This window comes from Pelecanus crispus, chromosome 6 (genome assembly GCF_030463565.1).
Source record: "Pelecanus crispus isolate bPelCri1 chromosome 6, bPelCri1.pri, whole genome shotgun sequence".
Lineage (NCBI taxonomy): Eukaryota > Metazoa > Chordata > Aves > Pelecaniformes > Pelecanidae > Pelecanus > Pelecanus crispus.
The window spans coordinates 1,412,610-1,432,567 of NC_134648.1; the positions used below are offsets into that span (position 1 = coordinate 1,412,610).

A 19,958-nucleotide genomic window follows, 5' to 3' on the forward strand; every position below is an offset into this window, starting at 1 on the left:
GCCCCCGGCCCCGCCCCTTCCCCTGCCCCTGCCCCTGCCCCTGCCCCTGCCCTGCCCCTTCCCCCGCCCCTGCCCCTTCCCCTGCCCCTGCCCCCGGCCCTGCCCCTGCCCTGCCCCTTCCCCTGCCCCTGCCCTGCCCCTTCCCCTGCCCCTGCCCCTTCCCCTTCCCCTGCCCCTTCCCCTGACCCCGCCCCTGCCCCTGCCCCTGCCCCTTCCCCTGCCCTGCCCCTGCCCCTTCCCCTGCCCCTCCCCTTCCCCTGCCCCTGCCCCTTCCCCTGCCCCTGCCCCTGCCCTGCCCCTTCTCCTGCCCCTGCCCTGCCCCTTCCCCCGCCCCTGCCCCTTCCCCTGCCCCTGCCCCTGCCCCTTCCCCCGCCCCTGCCCCTTCCCCTGCCCCTGCCCCTGCCCCTTCCCCCGCCCCCGCCGCCGCCCCCGCCCCGGGAGCCGCTCGGAGCCGCGGGGGCCGGAGCAGCGGCGGGCGGGGCTGCCTCCCGGGCGGCTCCTCCTCCTCCTCCCCGCTCCGCCGAAAGTTCGGGGCCGGCCGGCCCGCCGGAGCCTGCCCGCGGCGCTGAGCACGGCCGGCGGCGGGGGAGCTCCCATGCACCGGGCCGCCGGGGCAGGGCCGCGGCGCCATGGGGAACGGCAGCGCCGGGGCCGCGCCCTGCAACGACGGGACCGCGCCCTGCAACAACGGGACCGCGCCGTGCGGCAACGGGACCGCGCTGCCGCCGCCCGCCGGCGGCCACAACATCGCCGCCCTGGTGCTGGGCATCGTCCTCATCCTCCTCATCGTCGGCGGCAACGGGCTGGTGTGCCTGAGCGTCTGCACGGAGCGGGCGCTGAAGACCACCACCAACTACTTCATCGTCAGCCTCGCCGTCGCCGACCTGCTGCTCGCCCTCCTCGTCCTGCCCCTCTACGTCTACTCCGAGGTGAGGCTGCCCGGGGGGCTGCGGGGGCACCGCTGGCACTGCGGGTTGTGGCTTTCGGGCTCGGGGGTCCCGAGAGTTGCAGGGCGTTGCAGGGTGGGATCGGCAAGAGAGCAAGTCTCGAGGGTTAAAGCCCCTCTCCGCGTTTGCTCCCTGCTGCCCTCCCTCCGGTTCGGGAGGACCCCTCGGGGCAGCCCCTGCCCTCCTGCCCCGGCCCCCCGCTCCGCTGCAGGGATGCTTGTGCCGCTTTCAGACCACGGCGGCTTCTCCCTCTTAGTCTCCCACGGCATCGCTGCCGTCTGCAGCGCAAAACCGCGGCAGGACCACGAGCGATGATAGCGGCGGCCGGTTTAGGGCAAGTTCGTGGGCTCCTGCCGTCGCCCTCCCGGGCGATTGCCGAGCTGCAAATGCCCCGAGTGCAGATGCCCCAAATGCCCCGAGTGCAGATGCCCCGGGGGGTCTGCCCCGGGCCAGGTCAGCAGCTCGGGGGGGCCCTTGCTGCACACTCCCCAGGTTGCCATCAGCGAATGCTTTGGAAGGGATAGAGAGCTCCTGCTCTGTGCTCTGTCTGGCATAAGGTGAGCAGGTTTTGGTTGATGAGGGAGATCTTTAGCCAGGAAACAGGTTTCCTTGTCGAGTTGAGTAGGGGAAGCTGCCTTTTTAGGGAGCTAGACAGGATTTGGTCTCCCTCCATGGAGGTGGCTTTGGTCGCCTTGCTTCAGGGCTCCTCCTGGCAGGCCAGCTCTGCTTGGCACCGGCCTGACCCTGCGTGCTGTGGTGGTCCTGGAGAGCCACTTTGGGTCAGGCTTCCTGTTCACCTCCAAACCTGCTCGCCCCTGAGACTGTGACAGCTGCGGGAAAGAAAACCAGGAGCTCCTGAGGTTGAGTGGTTTTGTATCTCTCTCTGCCTCTCTGTAAAAGGGAGATAAGTGTTTACTGCCAGGGGATTGGTAATGCCTTGAGATTGCGGGGGGATTTGTTGGACTGGAGTGAGGAGGCTCGCTAGAGCCTGCCCGTTAGCACCAGCCGCCGGTGCTCAAGTGGATGAAAGCACCCACAGGCCAAAAGAGCAGTTGTTCTGCACCTGCCCTCGCGGTAGCTGGTGGTGTGGAAGAAAGAGGAGCCCTCTTCTTCCCAGGTGTGGGGGGAGCCAGGATGCAACCTTGCGCATGGTGAGCAGCCCCAGCAAGCTGCAGTCTGGGAACTGGGCGGGGGTTGCATCAGACAAACCCCGCGTTTTCTGATAGCCACATGATTTGTACGGTGGTGGCTTCAGTGCCTCCTCAGGGGCTGAAAGGGGCTGTCCCCGTGAGTGAGACCGAGCGGTGCTCCCATACCTGAAGGCTAACACGAGAGTATGCCGGCAGCGTTCAGGCCTTCGCATCAACCCTCCTCCCATGCCAGGGCTGCCGCTCAGCGCCTGGCTGGGATGGGCCTGTACTTTCTTAAGCAAGGCAGGCTGCGGATTAGAGCTTAGGATGCTTTTAGCCTCTCTACCTGGTCCTAGGATTTCGCAGGACATTGTGACCTCTCTGGAGACAGAGGTATTCTGGAAGGACAGGTTCAGCTGGGGACCCATAAGAAGAACCAGTGAAGAACAGGAGCATTAGATTCTTCTCTCTCTTTCCACCGCACTGACGGGAGCCACCCTGTGGTGTTTGGTTTTGGTGGGTTTGCTTTCCCCTCATTAGCTCAGTTTTGGTGGTTAGAAAGCTTCTGCCTTCATGATTCCTCTCAGCTACTTCTTGCTAATTGGAATTCCCTTTTTTTTCCTTGCTCTTTCTGTTGTCTCTCAATGCCTCCAGTTCCCAATTCCGTGGGCAGACATGCACACACCAGCGTGGTTTCCTCTAGGCTGCAGACTGGAGTTTGCTGGCGTATGTAAAATGCTAGTTAACATAGTCTGAGATACCTCTGAAAATGCTTCCAACTGGGCATGAGCATCGTGGGGCTTTCCTTGGGTACCACAGACATCCCACAAATCCTGGATGCTCAGCCAGTGGGTGTTCAGCCCCGTATGAGCTTTAAAAACCTGGGCTGTCCAGCCCATGCCTTAGCTATGATGATACTTTGTGTGTTCACTTCCATAGCTGTTCATAAACATCAGTTACGTGGTGTAATTCTTCCGTGTCTCTGCACCCGGGATATTAAACAACAGGGAATGAAGGTGGCATGTGACAGAATTGTCTTTCCCTCCAACTTCTGCAGCTCCTGCAACAAGGCAGGCGTTCAGAGGTGGAAGAGACCCTGTAAAGGAGCACGCACCGGGATCTGCACTCCTCCCACTCAGCGGTCATGCACAGGGTGGCTGTGGAAGGTACTGTACAGGTGTGGGGAGAAAGGCCGCTCTGTGCAACAGTCACAGCCTCCTCAAGCAGGCATTTGACATGTAGGGCAGCTTCGGCTGTTGTCTGTGTTGGAGCAGTACCCCATTCCGTGCCTGGAGGTTTCTCTGTGGGCTCAGAGCCCATAGTCCCCCTGTTCATTTTTAATGATCTCCTCCTACATTTGGTGCAGGATTTGCAGCTCATTTTGTTCTGCAATATGCTAAGGAAAAGTAAGAGTAGCCACTGAGTCAGTGCCAGGGGACAGCATTTTTGTGTTGGGTTTTTTTTTTTTTCCTCTCCTTGGAGGCAAAAGTTAAAACTGTAGATCAGAATCAGACGCTTGGATGGGCAGTGCAGAGTACAGTGTTTGCTGCTGTTTTAAACTAGCTTGATTTCAACTTGCATTCTGTGCCATTGCATTTAGCCACTGAAAATGTGGCATGGACAGTCCTGAATGTTCAGTTCAACCTTTATTCTTGGTGTGGGGTTTTTTTTGTTTGCTTGTTTTTTTTAACTTTAGTACAGCTCCTGGCAGAGTAAAGGTGGACTTTGAGGGCTTATTGGAAGACTTGAAAACCAGCTGAGAGGGTGGGTTTTTGCTCCTTGTTTAGCAGGAACGGAACAATAAACTCTGACCACTTCCTTAATCCAGCAGGAGAGGCTTGGTCATCTTGTGCTTTTTTCCTGTGAGAAGGCTTCTTGCGTTAGGTTTTTGGAAACATCTCTCCCAGTCAGGTCTTTAGAAGGCAGCTGGAGGGATTTAACTTTTGAGGTGACATCTGACATCCCCACAAAACAACAGATCTTCCACAAGCTTCAGTGGGGGCGGGATTCTTTCCTGTGAGATGTGGATTATCCTTTGCTGCTGTTCACAGAAGCCTGAGCACAGTGGGAGAGGCCTTGATCTTGACTGTTATTTCTAGTTGTTAAGAAAGCTTATTCCGATGCATTAGCGGCATTTGTTGACACATACTCTCCTTTTGTACTGAAAGAGCCAGCATAACTTTTTGTCACAGCGAAACTCTTAGTCCATGGTAAGGATTCAGAGGTCTTGGCTGTAGGAAGGCAAATTGTGTGTTAGTTCTCTCTGGATGTCCCTTGTTTGTATCTCCAGGGTTGGAGGATTGCTGAAAGCAGGTGCTAGACAAGGGGGGAAATTGGTGCGGTCACAACTGGGGTTTTTTTTCTGTACCGTTTCACAATCACTGCAGTCTTGACTGGAACCGGAGCTTGGCAGAAGGGCAGGGAAACAGGGCCATCTAACGCAAACCTCCTCCAGTCCTGGCCTCGCACGTGAAGCTTATGGGAGAAGCACCAGGGTGGTGCGATGGCTTTCTGATGGTGAGCAGGAGGTGGTGTCTGTTACCCCTGGCCAGTTGTGGTCCTGTTGCACTAGGCTCCCTCAACGCATATAAAAATGGACAGTCCTTGGCTGAGAGAACTTTCTTTGGAAATAGGCCAGTGGTGTAGGAAATCAGTATCTCCCAGTGAAGTGGAGCCGTGTGGCTCTCTCCAGGCGTGCAGGAAAGCCTGTAGACTGCTTCTCCCCACAGACCAGCCTTCCCTGCATGAGACGTACATTTTCCCCCGAGTCCTGCCATGTCATAAATCTCTCTCTAGTGTTCACTGTGCGTTGTTGGGAGCTCTTCAGGCTGTATTTCTTTACTCATTAATTTGTCCTGTCAAATTGACCTACCTTAGCAGCTCAAGTTAACGCTTGGGGCCTTAATGAGAAAGAGTGTTAAAACTGATGTGGTGAAGCTGGCCTTCCATAAATCCAAATGTTGCTGTCATTTGCCAGTTCTGATCCTCCACGACGTGATGTAACCAAGCAGCACCCCATGGATAAGGGAAGAAACATCAGCTTTCCACTGGCTTAGAGCATCCGCTTCCGAACCGCACAGCTCCTGAGACTGTGTGAAGTGAATTCCTGATAGGGCAGTGTTTACAGCCAGTTTCTCTTTTGCAGAAATACCCCATCTTCAAAGAAAACCAGAGGAACTTCTGTACCCTGATCATTCCTCATTCTGTTTGGAGTGCTGGTTTGGATGGAGGTGGATTAGTGCTGCTTGCCGTTTGTCGTCTTATCTACTACACAGGGGTGACTGAGCCAATGTGCAGGTATCAGTATGTACACAGGCAATCGTATGCCAGATCATAGCGTGGTGATGCAGATGTGCCCAGTGCTTTCTACTGAACTTGTTCAAATACGGAACAAAGACATGTTCTAGTGTTTGCCAGTTGTTAATTACCACACAGCAGGCTGCCCTGATATGCAGAAGGCACTTATCTTCCAACTTGCTCGGGAATCTCAGCTCTTAGCAGCATGACAGGGAGAGGTAAAAATCCACGGGGAAGGTAGACTGCTCTTCTGCAGCGGCCTTGTCTTTCTGATGAGAGTGTGAAGAGCTCTCCTAGCAATCCAGTGCCAGGAAGGCAAGGATGATGGGAAGCAAGGGGGAAGGAGGTGGCCTGGGGCACCCGCAGGGGTCCACAATAATTCCCCAGGGGCAAAGCCCTGCTTCTGTGTGAAGAGAGGCCAGGAGAAGATACCAGAGTCTGCCTGGAGCATTGGTAGCACTGAAAATGGGGGTTACTGCTCCCCGAGGCAGTGAGGACACATGAGAAAGCAGAGCTACAAGGTGCAGTGGAGGTACTGCAGAATATCATCAGGCTCTGAGTGGCTTTGCCCACTATAAATCTGCCAGGAGGGAGCCGCATGGCTACAAAGGCTTGTCTTTGTGTGTCACTGCTTCCTCTGCCCGAAGACTCTGTGACAGTGGCAGGAGCCAGAGCAGCAGTTTATATAGTCCTCATTAACTGGCGGCATTCCCAGCAATTAGGGCAGGCAGCAGGCTGAGCAACTTCCACTCTTGTACCCTGCTGTAGAGCAGACCTCCTACCTGCCTCCCTCTGCAAGTGTTCCTTTGATCAGCTCTCTCCTTAATCCGCGCCTGAGCTGTGAAAGGGGTCTGATCCAGGGAGCTGCTGGCAGCGCCGTGTAAGGCGCCGTTACCTAAACATCTTTGCCACTAAGATCTGTGTAATTGATTACGAAAAAGAGGAAATGGTTTTAGCAGATCTGTGTGTTTACCTGTCCCCTTCTACAGGTCAGGGAAGATGAGTCTTTCCAAGCAGGCACTCTGCCTCGCACATCCTCAGAGCGATAGAGCAGCCAGCACTAACTACACGAGTTGTTTTCTTGGTGAGGGTGATGCTGCTCTGCATAAAACTTTGAGGGTGTCAGTGTGCTGCTGGTATAGAAAGATCTCTTTTTTTGCAGCAGGACGTGTGCCTGTGATGCAACTCTTGTGATGAGGGACCAGCCCTCCACCCTCTGCGTTTTCTGTGGCTCTCTGTGAACGCATATCATCCTTTTTGCAAAAGTATTCGAGATTAGTCTTTCCTGGAATCTTACAGCTTTAGTGGAAGTAGATGTTCTTCTAGGCCTGACTGATGTGAGCCACACAGTTTCTGCACAAAACACTGGAGAGGTGATACAGGCCAGCAATCATAAACCACTGCTAAGGATTTTATTTTCAGTGACCAATAATGGAGGGCAGGTGTCTTTGAATTTTGGGCCTTTGTAATGTTTCAGGTGGACTACCAGACTTGCTTGTCATTTCTGAAAAACCTTGACCTCAATGATTTAAGTCAAGAAAGGACGTTAGAGCAGACACGAGGCCACCTTTGTCTTGTGTTCCACTCCCTCTCCTTCCTCTCCCCTTGCAGGTTGCGTTGTGTCTTCTGGAGAATGTAGCAGTCATCAGGGCTCATAAAAAAAAAAAAAAGCCCGGAGTCAGCTTCTTGTGGGCATTTGGACAATTCTTTGACCCTGATGCTGGACTTTGCCCACTTGCAAGGATTATATTACTCTTCTGATTGGTGTCATAGCCTTCTCGGCAGGCCTGGGCTCTTACGATTTGCACTTTCAGTCTCTCCATGCTCTGCACTTGAGCCGTGGCCTCGCTGAGGGCAGGCAGGTGCTTGTTCGGAAATTCAGCTGGGCATCTCCAATTCAGTTGCAGGCTGCTGCTGCCTGGGTATCTTATTTCAGATGCCATCACCACCAAAGACCGAAGGATCACTTTGTGCGCTCTGCTTCTTAGTGAGCCTGTTCGCAGGGCTGGCTAGAGAGGCAGATATGAAGGTGCCACACGTGGTGCCGTGCAGAAGCACGTGGCAGGACTGAGGCAAGAGCTGTCACCATAGGAAATAAGACTAAAACCTTTGGCCCTGTCCTGGCTCATGCCCTCAGGAGCACCAGCAGTGTAAGAGCTCTTCTGGCATCAGCCTTGTTTGCCAGAAGGCAGATTTTTTTCTTACAAATCGGCTGTGCTTAGGAATAGGAACATGAAAATGACCTGAGCTAGCAAGGCAGCTGCAAGGGTGTTTGAGAAGTCAAGTCTGTCTCCCGCCATCCACCATCCTAGAAAATCTTTTCCATAACCCGTTTGTATTCTTTGTAAGCAGCAGCTGGATTTGTTCCTCCTCTGCGCATAGTGGTTGATCCAGAACCTAAGTGCCGTTTGCAGTGAGATATTGGTATCTTGTCAGAGCCCACAGTGGCTGCCTGTGAATTTACTGGCATTGCCAACCTTGGTCTGCTAAACAAGCAGCCAGTCTGCACCTGGAATACCGCTTTGGAAGGGCTTTGGCTTGCGTCCGGGGAGGCAATTATTATCTCCTTCCCATAAACCCTCCTTGTCTGCTGCGAAGTGCTGAGCTAAGGGCAGAGCGTGACCCTCCCTGCCCGTATAGTTTTCCATCTTCTTCCAAGAAGTGATGCCTGGAGGTTTCGAGTATGGTGGTTCATACGCCTAACCTCACCTATTTAAGGCTCAGACTGTCTTCTTGCCAGAGCTGTGCAGAGCATGTCCTCAGCCTTAGAAAAGTTATAGCATGCAGGCTGGCTTGTGGGGTTATATTTGCAGCTTTGTTTTATTTCGTTAAGGGAGGTGGCTTGTCCGTAGAGTGCGTGTTTTGCTGTGCAACTAGCTGTGTCTTCTCCGCAGCAGCACTGCCGATTGTGCATCACTGGAGAAAAACAAGGGGCCTGACGCTGAAAAAGCAGAGAATGCAAAAAAGCCAATGCAAATGGAGTTGCTCTGGAGCACTTCTTAAAGGCGGCTTGAGCTGTTCATGATCCCTAAAGCTTTACACTGTGTACCTCGATGGGCTAATCTGCAACCTCCTGTAATTAGGTACCACTTAATCACATGACCCAGCAAAGCCAGCCATGCCTCTAATCCAAAGTCACTCACCCATCAGAGGGGTTCTTGGCACGTTCCGCTAAGGTGGGCAGGCAACAAACATGCTATAATGGGAACTCCTTTCCCAGCACGTTCCCCAAGTCAGAGTCTGGTGGGGAAAGGGAAGGGTTTGCAGCATTTTCTGAATGCCCAACTTGAATCTCACGGCAAAAGCTGTGTCCTCTGAAGGTGCTGCAGCCTGAGAGCTCTTGCCCTTTTCAAAATCAGTTAGTTCCCCAAAATCACAAACAGGTTTTGAAAACTGTGGCCCAGAACCAAATTTTCTTTCTCATAATCTGAACTGGTCAGGATCCCAGTGAGCGTGGGTAAAACTTGAGGGTTGCTTTTTCTGATTCAGCTCCCAAATTCAGTTTGGGGTGGCTGCTCTGTCCTAGAGAAAAGGCTGAATGAAGCATTCAGGGCTGAATCCAGCCCTCCCCTCGAGGTTCGAGCTCCCTCTCAAGGAGATGGCTATATAAAAATAGCCAAACAGTTACAGCTCCACTAATCGTAATCCTGCGCACGACATCGTTACTGCGTGACGTTAATCCTTGCAGAGCTGCCTGCCCCCTGTTCCTGGCGGGGCAGGGGTTTCTACCCCTGCCCAGCGTTACGTGGAGAGTGTTACCTGCATGGCCCTGTTTTATGTGCTGGGATGAATAAAACCAGAATCTATCCTTTAGCATCGATGCCTGAACAAATCTATAGCCACTTCCCGAGCCGTGCACAAGGCCAGCAGAATTAGCCTGTATGAGCACTGGCTGTTACCGTGGGTTTGCTCTGGAGAGAGCCGAGAGTGGCTGTGGGGCAGGAGTGGAAATGGCAGGCGTACCCCGAAATGCCCTGGCTGCGTGCCCTGGGGAGCGGTGCCGCTCAGGGCTGGGCGGGCATGGCTGCACCGCTCCCGCAGCGCAAGCGGCTCCTGGGAGGACGTGCCTCCAGTTTGGGCTGCAGCCTCCGTCGTGTTACCGCGTGTAAGTGCTGGGAGGGGACACCTGCTCCGGGTGGCTTGCTTGGACTAAACGGAAGCCCTTGTCCCTACTTCTCCTGTTTTAGAACCAAACACAGCGACGGTCGAATTATTTCTCTTCTTGGCTTCATCCCGTCGCTCTGCACTTTGCACTGGCACGTGGCTTGAACGCGTCTCCCCAGCCTTGGCACCTCCTGCCCTGTCCCCACGCCGGGTCCAGGCACCTCGCTCGCTCTCCTGCCATGCTGCGTTGCCTTCGCTGGCTCCCTGCTCTCATTTCTTGGCGACCGCCGCCCCAGGTGGGTCGTATTTGCCTGGCACCCCAGTGCTCGTCACGGCGCTAACCCAGGAGCGCGCTGGTGGGGTCCTGCTCCTCCGCTTGGCCGCAGTCTGTCGGCCCGGGGCTGAGCGCAGCCCCCGCGGCTCCGCCGGCAGGCTGGGGGGCCCGGCTGCACGGAGCTGCTCCGCTCGGCTTGGGAGCCGGCTCGTATATACGTGTATAATAGCTCTTCCGTAAATAGCCATACATCGTGTATAATAATGTGTTGTGCATGGGTTAGGTGTTTTACTACATGTTACCATAATACAGGATATGTAATATAGACATTATTTATATGTTCTATATTATATTGTTATATATTAACACACTGTATAATACATATTATTAATACGTTGATAAATGATATGGCTAAAAATATATGGCTGTAAAATAGAAGAAATTCCCTGGGACTTAAAAATTATTTTAATATATATAAATATATACATGTAGCACATTATATAAAGATAAAAATATATAGTAAATTGGATATATTACATGTAGTGATATATACATTATAGTAATATTTATTACATATAGTATATATTTTTATAATAGTAAGGGTATATAGAGAGTATATATAGTGTGTGATATTTTTGCAAAGTCCCGGGGGCATTTTATATTTATATTTACTTGGATACAATCTAATTTTTAATAATAAATGTAATACCTTTAAATCAAATTTATAAATATACATATATTACATATATATCATACATTATATTGAAATATATGGACAAATTACATATAACATATAAAATGTTACCTATTGCATTGAGATATAATATATGTAATAGAAAAACATTTCAAAGCCCCTGCATATGCACAATATGTGTAAATGTTTGCTATGTTACATATCTTATATTACAGCAATATATAATATATAGCTTATTATAATATATGTATACTATATATGCTTTTCTACATGTGTGTATCCTATGTGAGACATGAAGCACATACACAGCTGTGTTTATTGGGTATATATGGGACTTTGCAAAGGGGCCGACCCCCCGGACGTGCTCTGACCCTCCCTGGCAGCAGCGGGGCACACCGGCGTGGTGGCCCAGCCCCGAACAGCCGTGCCGGGGCGTGGGCTGAGGGAGGGGACAGCCCAGGGCACCGCGCCCGGGACCGGGGGCTCGGGCCCCAGGCAGAGGCGCTCCCCGGAGCCGGTGGGGCTTTCTGCAACGGCTCAGCTCCTTAAATTCTGCACTAGGCCTGTTCAGAGGGTGAGCACAAGCTTCAGTGACTGTGAAGGAGCATGAGCTAAAGAAAAATAGCTATGTGTATGTGTGCATGTGTATATAATAGCTATAAAACAGCCGAGTGGCTAAGCATTAGTGTGGTAGAGAACAGATCTGCAAGCCGCTGGGAAAAGACCTGTGTTTGAGTCGGACATGACAAGCGGCCGTTGCTACGGAACGCTTCGTTTTCAAGCTAAAACCATACCTGTTTGTACGGCACGTTGAATACACGCTTTGGGTTCTTAACCTAACCTCTCTCTGCAGAGGGACCCAAAGGATGGCGGGGTTTGCTTGGCAGTCACAAACTGGGAGGAAAAATTCTCTGCTGCCATCGTAGGAACAGCCCATTGAGCCCTCCTGGCTTGCCTGCGCGGGTGGGAGCGCGCCGACAGGTCTCTGCCTGCGCTGAACAAGCTCGTGGGAATAACGCCACGTTGGCACGGAGCAGGAATGGGCTTGAGCTGATGCTTTTTATGCATCGGCCTAAAACATGCTTTAGTGGTAAAGCAACGGGCTGGTTTTACAACTGGGCAAGACCAGCGCTCGGTTGGAACAAACTTCTGCAAATAGTTTTTGGTGGTTGTGCTAGCCTAAGCCATTGCTGTCCTTCTTTCTGTCCTCAGCCACAGGCTGTGCAAAGAGTCTGTGCTGCTGGCTGAGAAATGACCCAGCTGAAAAGCAGAAAGTCTCACGGTGCCTGTAGTGACGGTGTAAGTACCCTCTTGCGAACCTGGCCACTGCCCTCAGGTGCTCCGCGAGCGGACGTGCCAGTCACGACACGAGGGCAGCTTTAGATCCGAAAGTACTTTTAGCTCCTGTTTCAGCCCTAGTGAGGATGAAACAGCGCGATGCTCAGGAGGAACAGCACCATCTCAAAGTATGATTTGTCTGAACCTCCAGGGAGGAGGATTCTTTGCCTGGCAAGTGAAATGCACGCTCCATTTCCAAAAAAAAAGACTCTCCGACAGCTCAGACCTGCCCCTCAGGAGAGCTCATGCATTTCTTGCTGAGCTCATCTTACTTCTTGCCAGATAACCTCTCCCATCCCAGCCAGCACTACCGCTTTGTGCCCTGCTCCTTACAGAAACAGCACGCAGGGCCAAGACGTCGTGACAGCCGCGACAAGAGGCTTGGTTTGTTGTGCCTGGAACTGAGTGGGTTTTACAAGAATTTAATTTAGACTCGGTGCTTGCAGAGCACAGGCAGTGGTGTGGGATGACGGAGCTTTCTGTGGGGTTGATACGGGGCAACGAGGGAGCCTTTCTTCCTCTCAACTGCTAAACTGGGATGGAGGGGTTCGACTTGAGCTGAGCAGGGTTTTGAGCCCCTCTTTTACTGTCAGGGAAAACCAAAAAGGCACCCTTGCTTTTTATAACAATTCCGTTTATGGTCTCATCCTAGAGGCAGTTGTCCTGATGTGAGGAAAGGAAGCTGCCATTCAGCGTGGTAGCTTTGGATGCAGGAGGGTCTGGACAAGTGTTTGTTGCCACATGCTGAGGAAGGATGTAATGGATCCTGACTTATTTCTGTGCTCCTTGAGCTCTTCCTTCCATTTCCATTTTCCAGCAGCTGGGTTCACAGCACACTGCTGAGCAAACGTTCCTGTTCCACAAGCTGGTACTGATAAACCACAAACCTGTGGGCATTTTCGGGCTTTGTTGGTTGTGGTGGTGGTTTTTTTTTTCTGAGGATTATCTGGGATGTGGTAGCGTAGCTTTTTAACTGATATCTTTTGCATAACAGAGTCAACGCTTCCAAGTAATACAGCCCAATGACATGCGTCTGGTCGCGTCCTCTCGCTGGCAGCACTTCTGCTTTGTCCTGGGTGCCTGCGATTGTAGGGAGAGTGAACAGGAGATTACACCTGACTAGCTTGAACGTAGTCTCAAGAGGCTGGTCTTGTGCTTAGGGTGACAGAACGGAACAGTTGTGTAACACACAGAAACTACTCACATCGTCTGCAGGCAGGACGTTGGAGCAGATTGGACATGAAAAATGTAAGAGGAGCTTTGCACTCTGTCACTTCTTGAAGAGCCTCTCCCTGCTTCCTCAGCGACCGGCAGCTAGCGATGCTGCGCAGCGAATGCTTAGCCCTGCGTTATGGGGGAGATTTGGGTACGGGGGAGATTATGGGTTGGTGAGTTTGATGAGTTTGGGGGTTTTGAGCCTGCTGGCGGTCACTTTGCGCTAACCCAAGGCAGCGGGCTGCCCCGCGTCCGTTACTCTGCCCAGCACGACTTGCTTGGCAACGCTGATGGTCTGCAGGCTCAGTTCTCCAGCCAGGCCGGAACCACGAAGCCCTAAGCAAGCTGTGAGCTCTTGCGTGGAGCTGATTCCCGTGTGCCGCTGCTTCCCTGGAAGGGGAGTTATCGTGCCACGGGCAGGACTGCTCGACTTCAGGCTGCTTGGTTGGAGGAAAACGTGAGTGGCTGAGGTGCCCAGGCACGGAGTTGTTTGGTGGCATTTTAAAGGCAGTGGGACATGGCACCTGCTGACCCCAGGGATCTTTTCAGTTCCAGGGAGGCGTGTGGTCCCTCAGCACGGTGCTGTGCGATGCCCTGATGACCATGGACGTGATGCTGTGCACGGCCTCCATCTTCAACCTCTGTGCTATCAGCGTGGATCGGTAAGTGCCTTCCTCTTCCTCGCACCAGGGGAGGGAGCACTGTGTCCTGGCATCCAGCTGCTTCCACACGCATCCTCGCAAGGGTCCCGCGCAGGGAGGCCGGCTCCCGTTCTCCCTGAAGGAGGCTGCTCTGCCCTACCGTGCTCCCCCATCCCCAGCCATGCGTCCCATCAGTACCCTCGCGGTGGCCAAGCTGAAGGCACCGCTGCGTGACCAGGCCAGAACTGTCCCTTTGGGTGCGCTTCTGAGGGGGGGACTGTCTGCAGCCTGGGCCTTGGCTACCTAAATACATTCATGGGGGGCAGGACAGTGGAGGCAGCTTTGGGACCACTCGCTTACGTTACCCGTGGTGACACCACCGTACTAGGACTGACTCACCCGGGACCTGTATCGGCAGGTTTATCGCTGTTTCAATCCCCCTGAACTACAACCGGCGACAAATCGACCTGCGGCAGTTGATCCTTATCTCCACCACCTGGATATTCGCCTTTGCTGTAGCATCCCCAGTCATATTTGGTCTCAACAACGTCCCAAACCGGGACCCCAGCTTGTGTCAGCTGGAGGATGACAACTACATCGTGTACTCCTCCATCTGCTCCTTCTTCATCCCTTGCCCCGTCATGCTGGTGCTCTACTGCGCCATGTTCCAAGGGCTCAAGCGCTGGGAAGAGGCCAGGAAAGCCAAGCTACGGGGCGGCATCTACGGGGCCGACAGGAAGCTCTATCACCCCTCAACCTTTATTGAGCGAGAGCAGCCGGGACTGGAGGCAGAGGAGTGCAGCCCTTACGCCCGCTCTGCCCACCCTGGGGACTGTGTGACGGACAATGGGATCCAGACTGTCTCCTACCCACACCTCAAGTACCCACACCCCGGACACAGTCGGAAGCGGGCCAAGATCAACGGCCGGGAGCGGAAGGCCATGCGGGTGCTGCCTGTCGTCGTCGGTGAGTAGCGGTCGGGGAAGGGCGGGGAACGTGCTGCCTTGTCCCACAGCGGGGCTCGGTCTGGCGGGACGTGTTTGAACGGGGCGAAGTGAACACAGGCTTTGTGGACTCCCCTTCCAGGAGCCACGCTGCCCAGGCACGGGTGCTTGGGCAGCGACAGGAGGTGTCGTGCTGAGAACCTTACTTTGTCCTTGCTGGAGGAGGGGAGGGTGAGCTAAAAGCCACCTCCCGCTTGCTCCACCTCCGCAGTGCTGTGTCTCTGGTCTTCCTCCCTCTCCGTCATGAGTGGACTTGTTTTAACACCCACCCTCCCCTTGTTCCTGCGGAACAGCCCGCTTGTGGCTTAAGACCTGCTGTACCCACCTCTCATCCTGAGAGGGTGTTTATCCGGTGACAACCTCGCTATCCCTTTGAGTAGTGCCAACAACCACCGCCCTTGGGAAAGAACGTATGTACGGGGCTTATAATCCAACCTTTTCTTCAAAGTAAACCTGTGACTCCTGCTATCTCGCATGCGAATCCAAAATGATACATGACTTAGACTTTTCACCAACGTTTAGGACAAGAAAGACATCCTAAATTTTTTGTCTGGGCGTAAGCCCAGCTCTACCTGTCAGCACATCTGCTGCTTTTTCCCCTAAGTGCTCTGAGCTGTCTCCATTCTTGTTTGGCCCAGGCTGCGTTTGTTAAATTAAACCCTTTTTAACATTCACATCACTTTCTCTCTTTAATGTCCTTCTGGCAGGTGCTTTCCTCTTCTGCTGGACACCTTTTTTTGTGGTCCACATTACCAGGGCTCTCTGCAAGTCCTGCACCATTCCCACTCAAGTCACCAGCACTGTCACTTGGCTGGGTTACGTCAACAGTGCTCTCAACCCCATCATTTATACCGTTTTCAACGCGGAGTTCAGGAACTTCTTCCGCAAAGTCTTGCACCTCTTCTGCTGAGCCCACCAGATCTGGCGGGGAGAAGGAACGACCCGGCTGGTTTTTTGTATAGTTCATTAAAGATCTATTTCTGCCTAAGGTCTGCTGTCTTTGTTGGGGAGGAGGGAAGGAGGAGAGACGGCAGCTAAAGGACGCTGGTTCCCAGCCCTTTGCAGTAAGGAGTTACAGGTGAGTAACAGTGGGCGCAGCTCACATACTCTCCCCCCTGGAGACTGCAGGCGCAGCCACTTTTTTAACACTTGGTGCTTGACATAAGCGGCAAGAGCTGCCACCAGACAGCAGGGATGGTTCTCAGAACAGCTCTTGCTTTGGATGTAGGTGTTTGGCCTGGCTTGGGCTTCTCTTAGCTGTCGCTAAGTGAAGTAAAAACGCCCCTCATCCCCGCTGTGATGCAGGGAGGCAGGCGAGCTGTGAGGCGTGCAGCGACTCTGGCCTGGAGTCGCAGGCAGATTCCCTGCACGGGTGGAATCCTCCCAGCTCCCTCTCAAGGAGCGTTACTGAAGGAGCCCAGCCTGGCAACGGCCCATCTCCGCCGGTTCCATGTGATTTAAACCACGAGGACAAAGCAAGCTCGTCAGCGCGGAGCAGAATCGAGCCCTGCTGAGGCACGCTAGGACACGTGAGGGCTCTCCCAGAGCTGGGCTGCCTCCTTCGCCCCGGCAAAGCCCCCGGGGGTGCAGGAAAGGGCAGGCGCAGTAATTCATCCCTCTTCGGCCCACTTCAGTTCAGAAGTGGCGCTGGGCAGAGCTTTAGCCTGGCACAGATTGATGAGGATCATAAATTACACGGGGTTTTTTGCATCGTTTTACTCACAAGCCCGGCTGGCCTGGGCAGGGCCCCACGTGCTGCTGTCAGCGGGCTCGGGGCCCGCAGGGACTCTCTGGCTGCCGGGGTGGCATTAGCCGGGCTGTGAGGCAACGTGGACAGGAGGCTGGGGGAAAAGGCTGTTACGCTCATTTCCCAGACGTTCACGTGCCAGATGAGGGTGTATCTACCTGTGCAACCTCCTTTCCCCTCACCCTTGATAGTTTTAAATCCAAAGACTGCTTTTACTCGTGTTTGACAAGGGGACATTAAGGTCCTAGAAAAACACCAACCCCCCAAAAATGGCCCTGTCCAGTATTCCTAATGCGCACGGGGCAGGCCCTGGCTGAGAAATGCCAACACCTGACCTGGAGAAATCCGAAGCGACTGCTGCGGGGTGGCACGGCTCCGTAATCCCACAGCTGGCAGCGCAGTGGCCGCTCCCAGTGCACCAGACAAGACAGGTATCGCTCATCCCCTGGCACGCAGTGACGTGGGCTGACGGAGACCTGAGCACAACTGATGGCTCGCAGCCACCTCGCTCCTTACCAGCCCACAGAACAGCGTTCTTGCCTTGCTAATTGTATTTTTTTTTTTTTTTTTCCCTCCCCCCCTGCATGGGGGTGGTGGCGGGTTGCGCTGAGGCTGCCGGGGCAGAGAACACGCAAGGCTAGCGAGGCTGAGCGCCGCAAGGTCCTTGTAAGAGCGCGTACGGTCATTTTATATCTGCCTGTCCAAAGGCACAATGGTGTTACTGCTTGTGCGCCAGAATTCCTTCTCAAGCCGTACAATACCTGCCAGGCACCACTTCCAGCCTGCAGGAAAAAAATCCTTTATACCTTTTGGTAAACCTGAGCACAGTGACACTGGGGTAGCCAGAGGGAGCAGCTGATGCTGTTCTCTGCGGCTCAGGAGGGAAGACGATGATTATTGCACAAAACAGCAATCCTCTGAGTAATGATTTTTGTACAGGGTTGTTGCTTTCCAAGGGGTAATTTGTTTGCTTAGAAACAAAAGGGAAAAAATACTGCAGGGAGGTCTGAAGCTTTTCTTTGACTATGAATAACAATTGTTTGATCAATTTATTATCAACAAATAAACATATTAAATTCCCACACTGATTATATTGTCAATTTTTGAGTTCTGCAGTTTGCCGCTGTGTGGGGGCACAGCTGCCCCAGACACCGGGGCTCTGATGGGAAGCTTCCTGAGAGCTTTAATTACAGTTGATTCATACCTACAATTTTTTCATTTAGGAAATTTTTTTCCTAAATTTTTTTCCCCCCTCAAAAGACTCAGCAAAGCCCAAAGCCAGACAGTAACCAAGGCGCAGCCGCAAACCATGTAGTAAGACCAGCGGAGCACTTGCTCTGTGTTTAAGTCGCTGCCCAGTCGCCCGCGCAAGCAGGAGAGCCGGCAGGCTCGAGTACCTGGTGTCTCGGCTCACCTCGTTACGTAGCTGTGCTCGTCCTTGAATCCACACAGAGCTCTGCTTCACAAACCAGCAGTACCGGACGGGGACGGATGGATCTCTGCGGAGAGCGCAAGGTGAGCCAGAGGCGTGAGGCAACAGAAATATTTTCCAACCGAAAGCCGTGTTTGCCACTGAAAGTGCAGCTGGAGCACTGCAAAGGTGCCACTTCAGCGCCAACCTTCGCTGCGTTCTACTGCAATGACGCTGCTGTCCCGCTCACATTGATTTGAGGAGCAACTTGGCAGCCTTCTCTGAGAACCGCACCTCTGCTCCGAGACGCCAGCGCTAAGGGGGGCTCGGCCTGAAGCAGCGGCGCTGCTCCCTGCCTGTCCTTCCCCGGGCTGAAGGACCAGCTCGGGGATCTGGCTGAAGGACCAGCGCAGGGATCTGGCTGAAGGGCCAGCTCGGAGATCTGGCGCGCACACCGAGCTCCACCGTGGCACCGCTGTGCTCAGAGCTTTGCGCCTGCTGGAGGCCGCGGCTGAGGCCGCTCGCCAAAAACAAACGGGCACTGGAGCCCAGCGGCAGCGTGAGATGTTCGATGTCCTCTGCTGTTCTGTTTAGTCAGGACCTTAATGGGCAACAGATGGAGGCAAGAAACCCTGTAAATTAGCTGTATTACTGTGGGCTCAATTAAGACCATCTTTTCAATTAACGAATTGTCTTTAAGCTTTAGAAAACAGGCAATCATAATTAAACAGTGTGAGAAGAAACGATCACAAATACTGACGTATTACTCTTGGAAGCAGGAGGAGTGAGCATTTTGCTACAGGAATCTACGGAATCGGCTGTTCTTCCCTTCCCAGGAGTTTCACAAGGGTAATTTCTGTTCTCATCCTGCTTCAGTTCGTGCCTGGCGTTCCCTTCGGGAACGGCTTCCTTCAGAAGAGGCCGGCAGGCTGCTGCCTTCCCTCCGCCGACGCCAATTCCTTGCCCTCGGTGGGCATGTCAGCGGCGCTGCCTGCCTTGCCCACTGAGCTCCGCATTAGGAGCGGCAGCTCTTCCAGAAAACAGCCAGTGACACCCGGCAACTGCCGCCGACCTGCGCTGGAGACGTCACCCGCCCGCCACGGACAGGTCCCGGCTGCTGCGTCCCAGCAGCCGCTGCTGCAGGCCAATGCTACCGCCGGTCACGTCTGAAGGGAGAGTGCGGCAGATGCCCTAAGAGACGATAACCCAGCTCCCGTCTCCTTGGAACACAAGGAGCGTAACGCAACGAGACCTTTAAGATTCACGGAGGAAGGAATGGACTTGTCAGAAACTGCTAGTGTAAGACTTCGGTATTCTCCATCATGTTTTTCTCTATTATTACTTTCCTGCAAGTCTGGATAGAATTTTCTCCTTTTGACAACATTTATGACGCCGGGTTGGGTCACCGTGATTCAGAGGTGACCCCTCTTGCAGTGTAAGCTAAACAGTAATCCTCCTCGCCCACCAACGCTAAACGGGAGTGAATAACCAGGCTGGACAAGTAACCCCTCACAGCTGTTACGCCCGAGGTGAAAAAACCCACCGGAGAGGAGCACGTGTCTGCTGAGACTCCTCCAGCCTGGGGCACCGATCTTCAAACATAAATAAAGACGTCTAATTAGGCTAAATTATTCAAGAAGTACATTAATAATTAAATTATTTTGTTGCAGTGAACGAAGCAAATAACTTCCTAATGCTCACCACTTCTTTAATTAGTAGCTACCAAATGGCCATGACAGGACAGCACTCTACTAATCCGCTCTTACTTTGGGTTTGATCAGATCTGGTTTCGGCCAGGTGGCCGCTACGAGCTACAGCCGAGGCACAACACACGACGAGACCGCACTTCCCTGCTGAACAAACCACGGCCCAGCCGGCCTCCTGCGGAGACGACAGAGAGCAAAGACGGAGAGTAAAGACAGAGAGTAAAGACGCGCGTGTCGCGCGTGTAACCGCAGCTGCGTGGTGGCTGCGCCGGCTCCCGCCAGCCACGCCGCAGCCGCTTGCTGCATTCATCAGTATGATCAAGTGCTGCTGTGGGAATTAAACGGTACTGCCGAGCACGCTCATGCTTTCACCGCATTTTATTTAACAACATGTCATTTTTCACTTATATTCAAGTGCATAAGCTCCAATGTGTTCCAAATTTGCCCAGC

At 53.4% G+C, this 19,958-nt stretch overlaps 1 protein-coding gene across 1 annotated transcript; it reads left to right on the forward strand.

Moving 5' to 3' along the window:
* Nucleotides 1-629: 629 nt before the first annotated feature.
* DRD4 (dopamine receptor D4) lies at nt 630-15,554 on the forward strand. Its single transcript, XM_075712913.1, has 4 exons — nt 630-929; nt 13,549-13,661; nt 14,059-14,606; nt 15,352-15,554. The coding sequence occupies exons 1-4, from the start codon at nt 630-632 to the stop codon at nt 15,552-15,554; spliced, it is 1,164 nt and encodes a 387-aa protein (XP_075569028.1).
* Nucleotides 15,555-19,958: the final 4,404 nt, after the last annotated feature.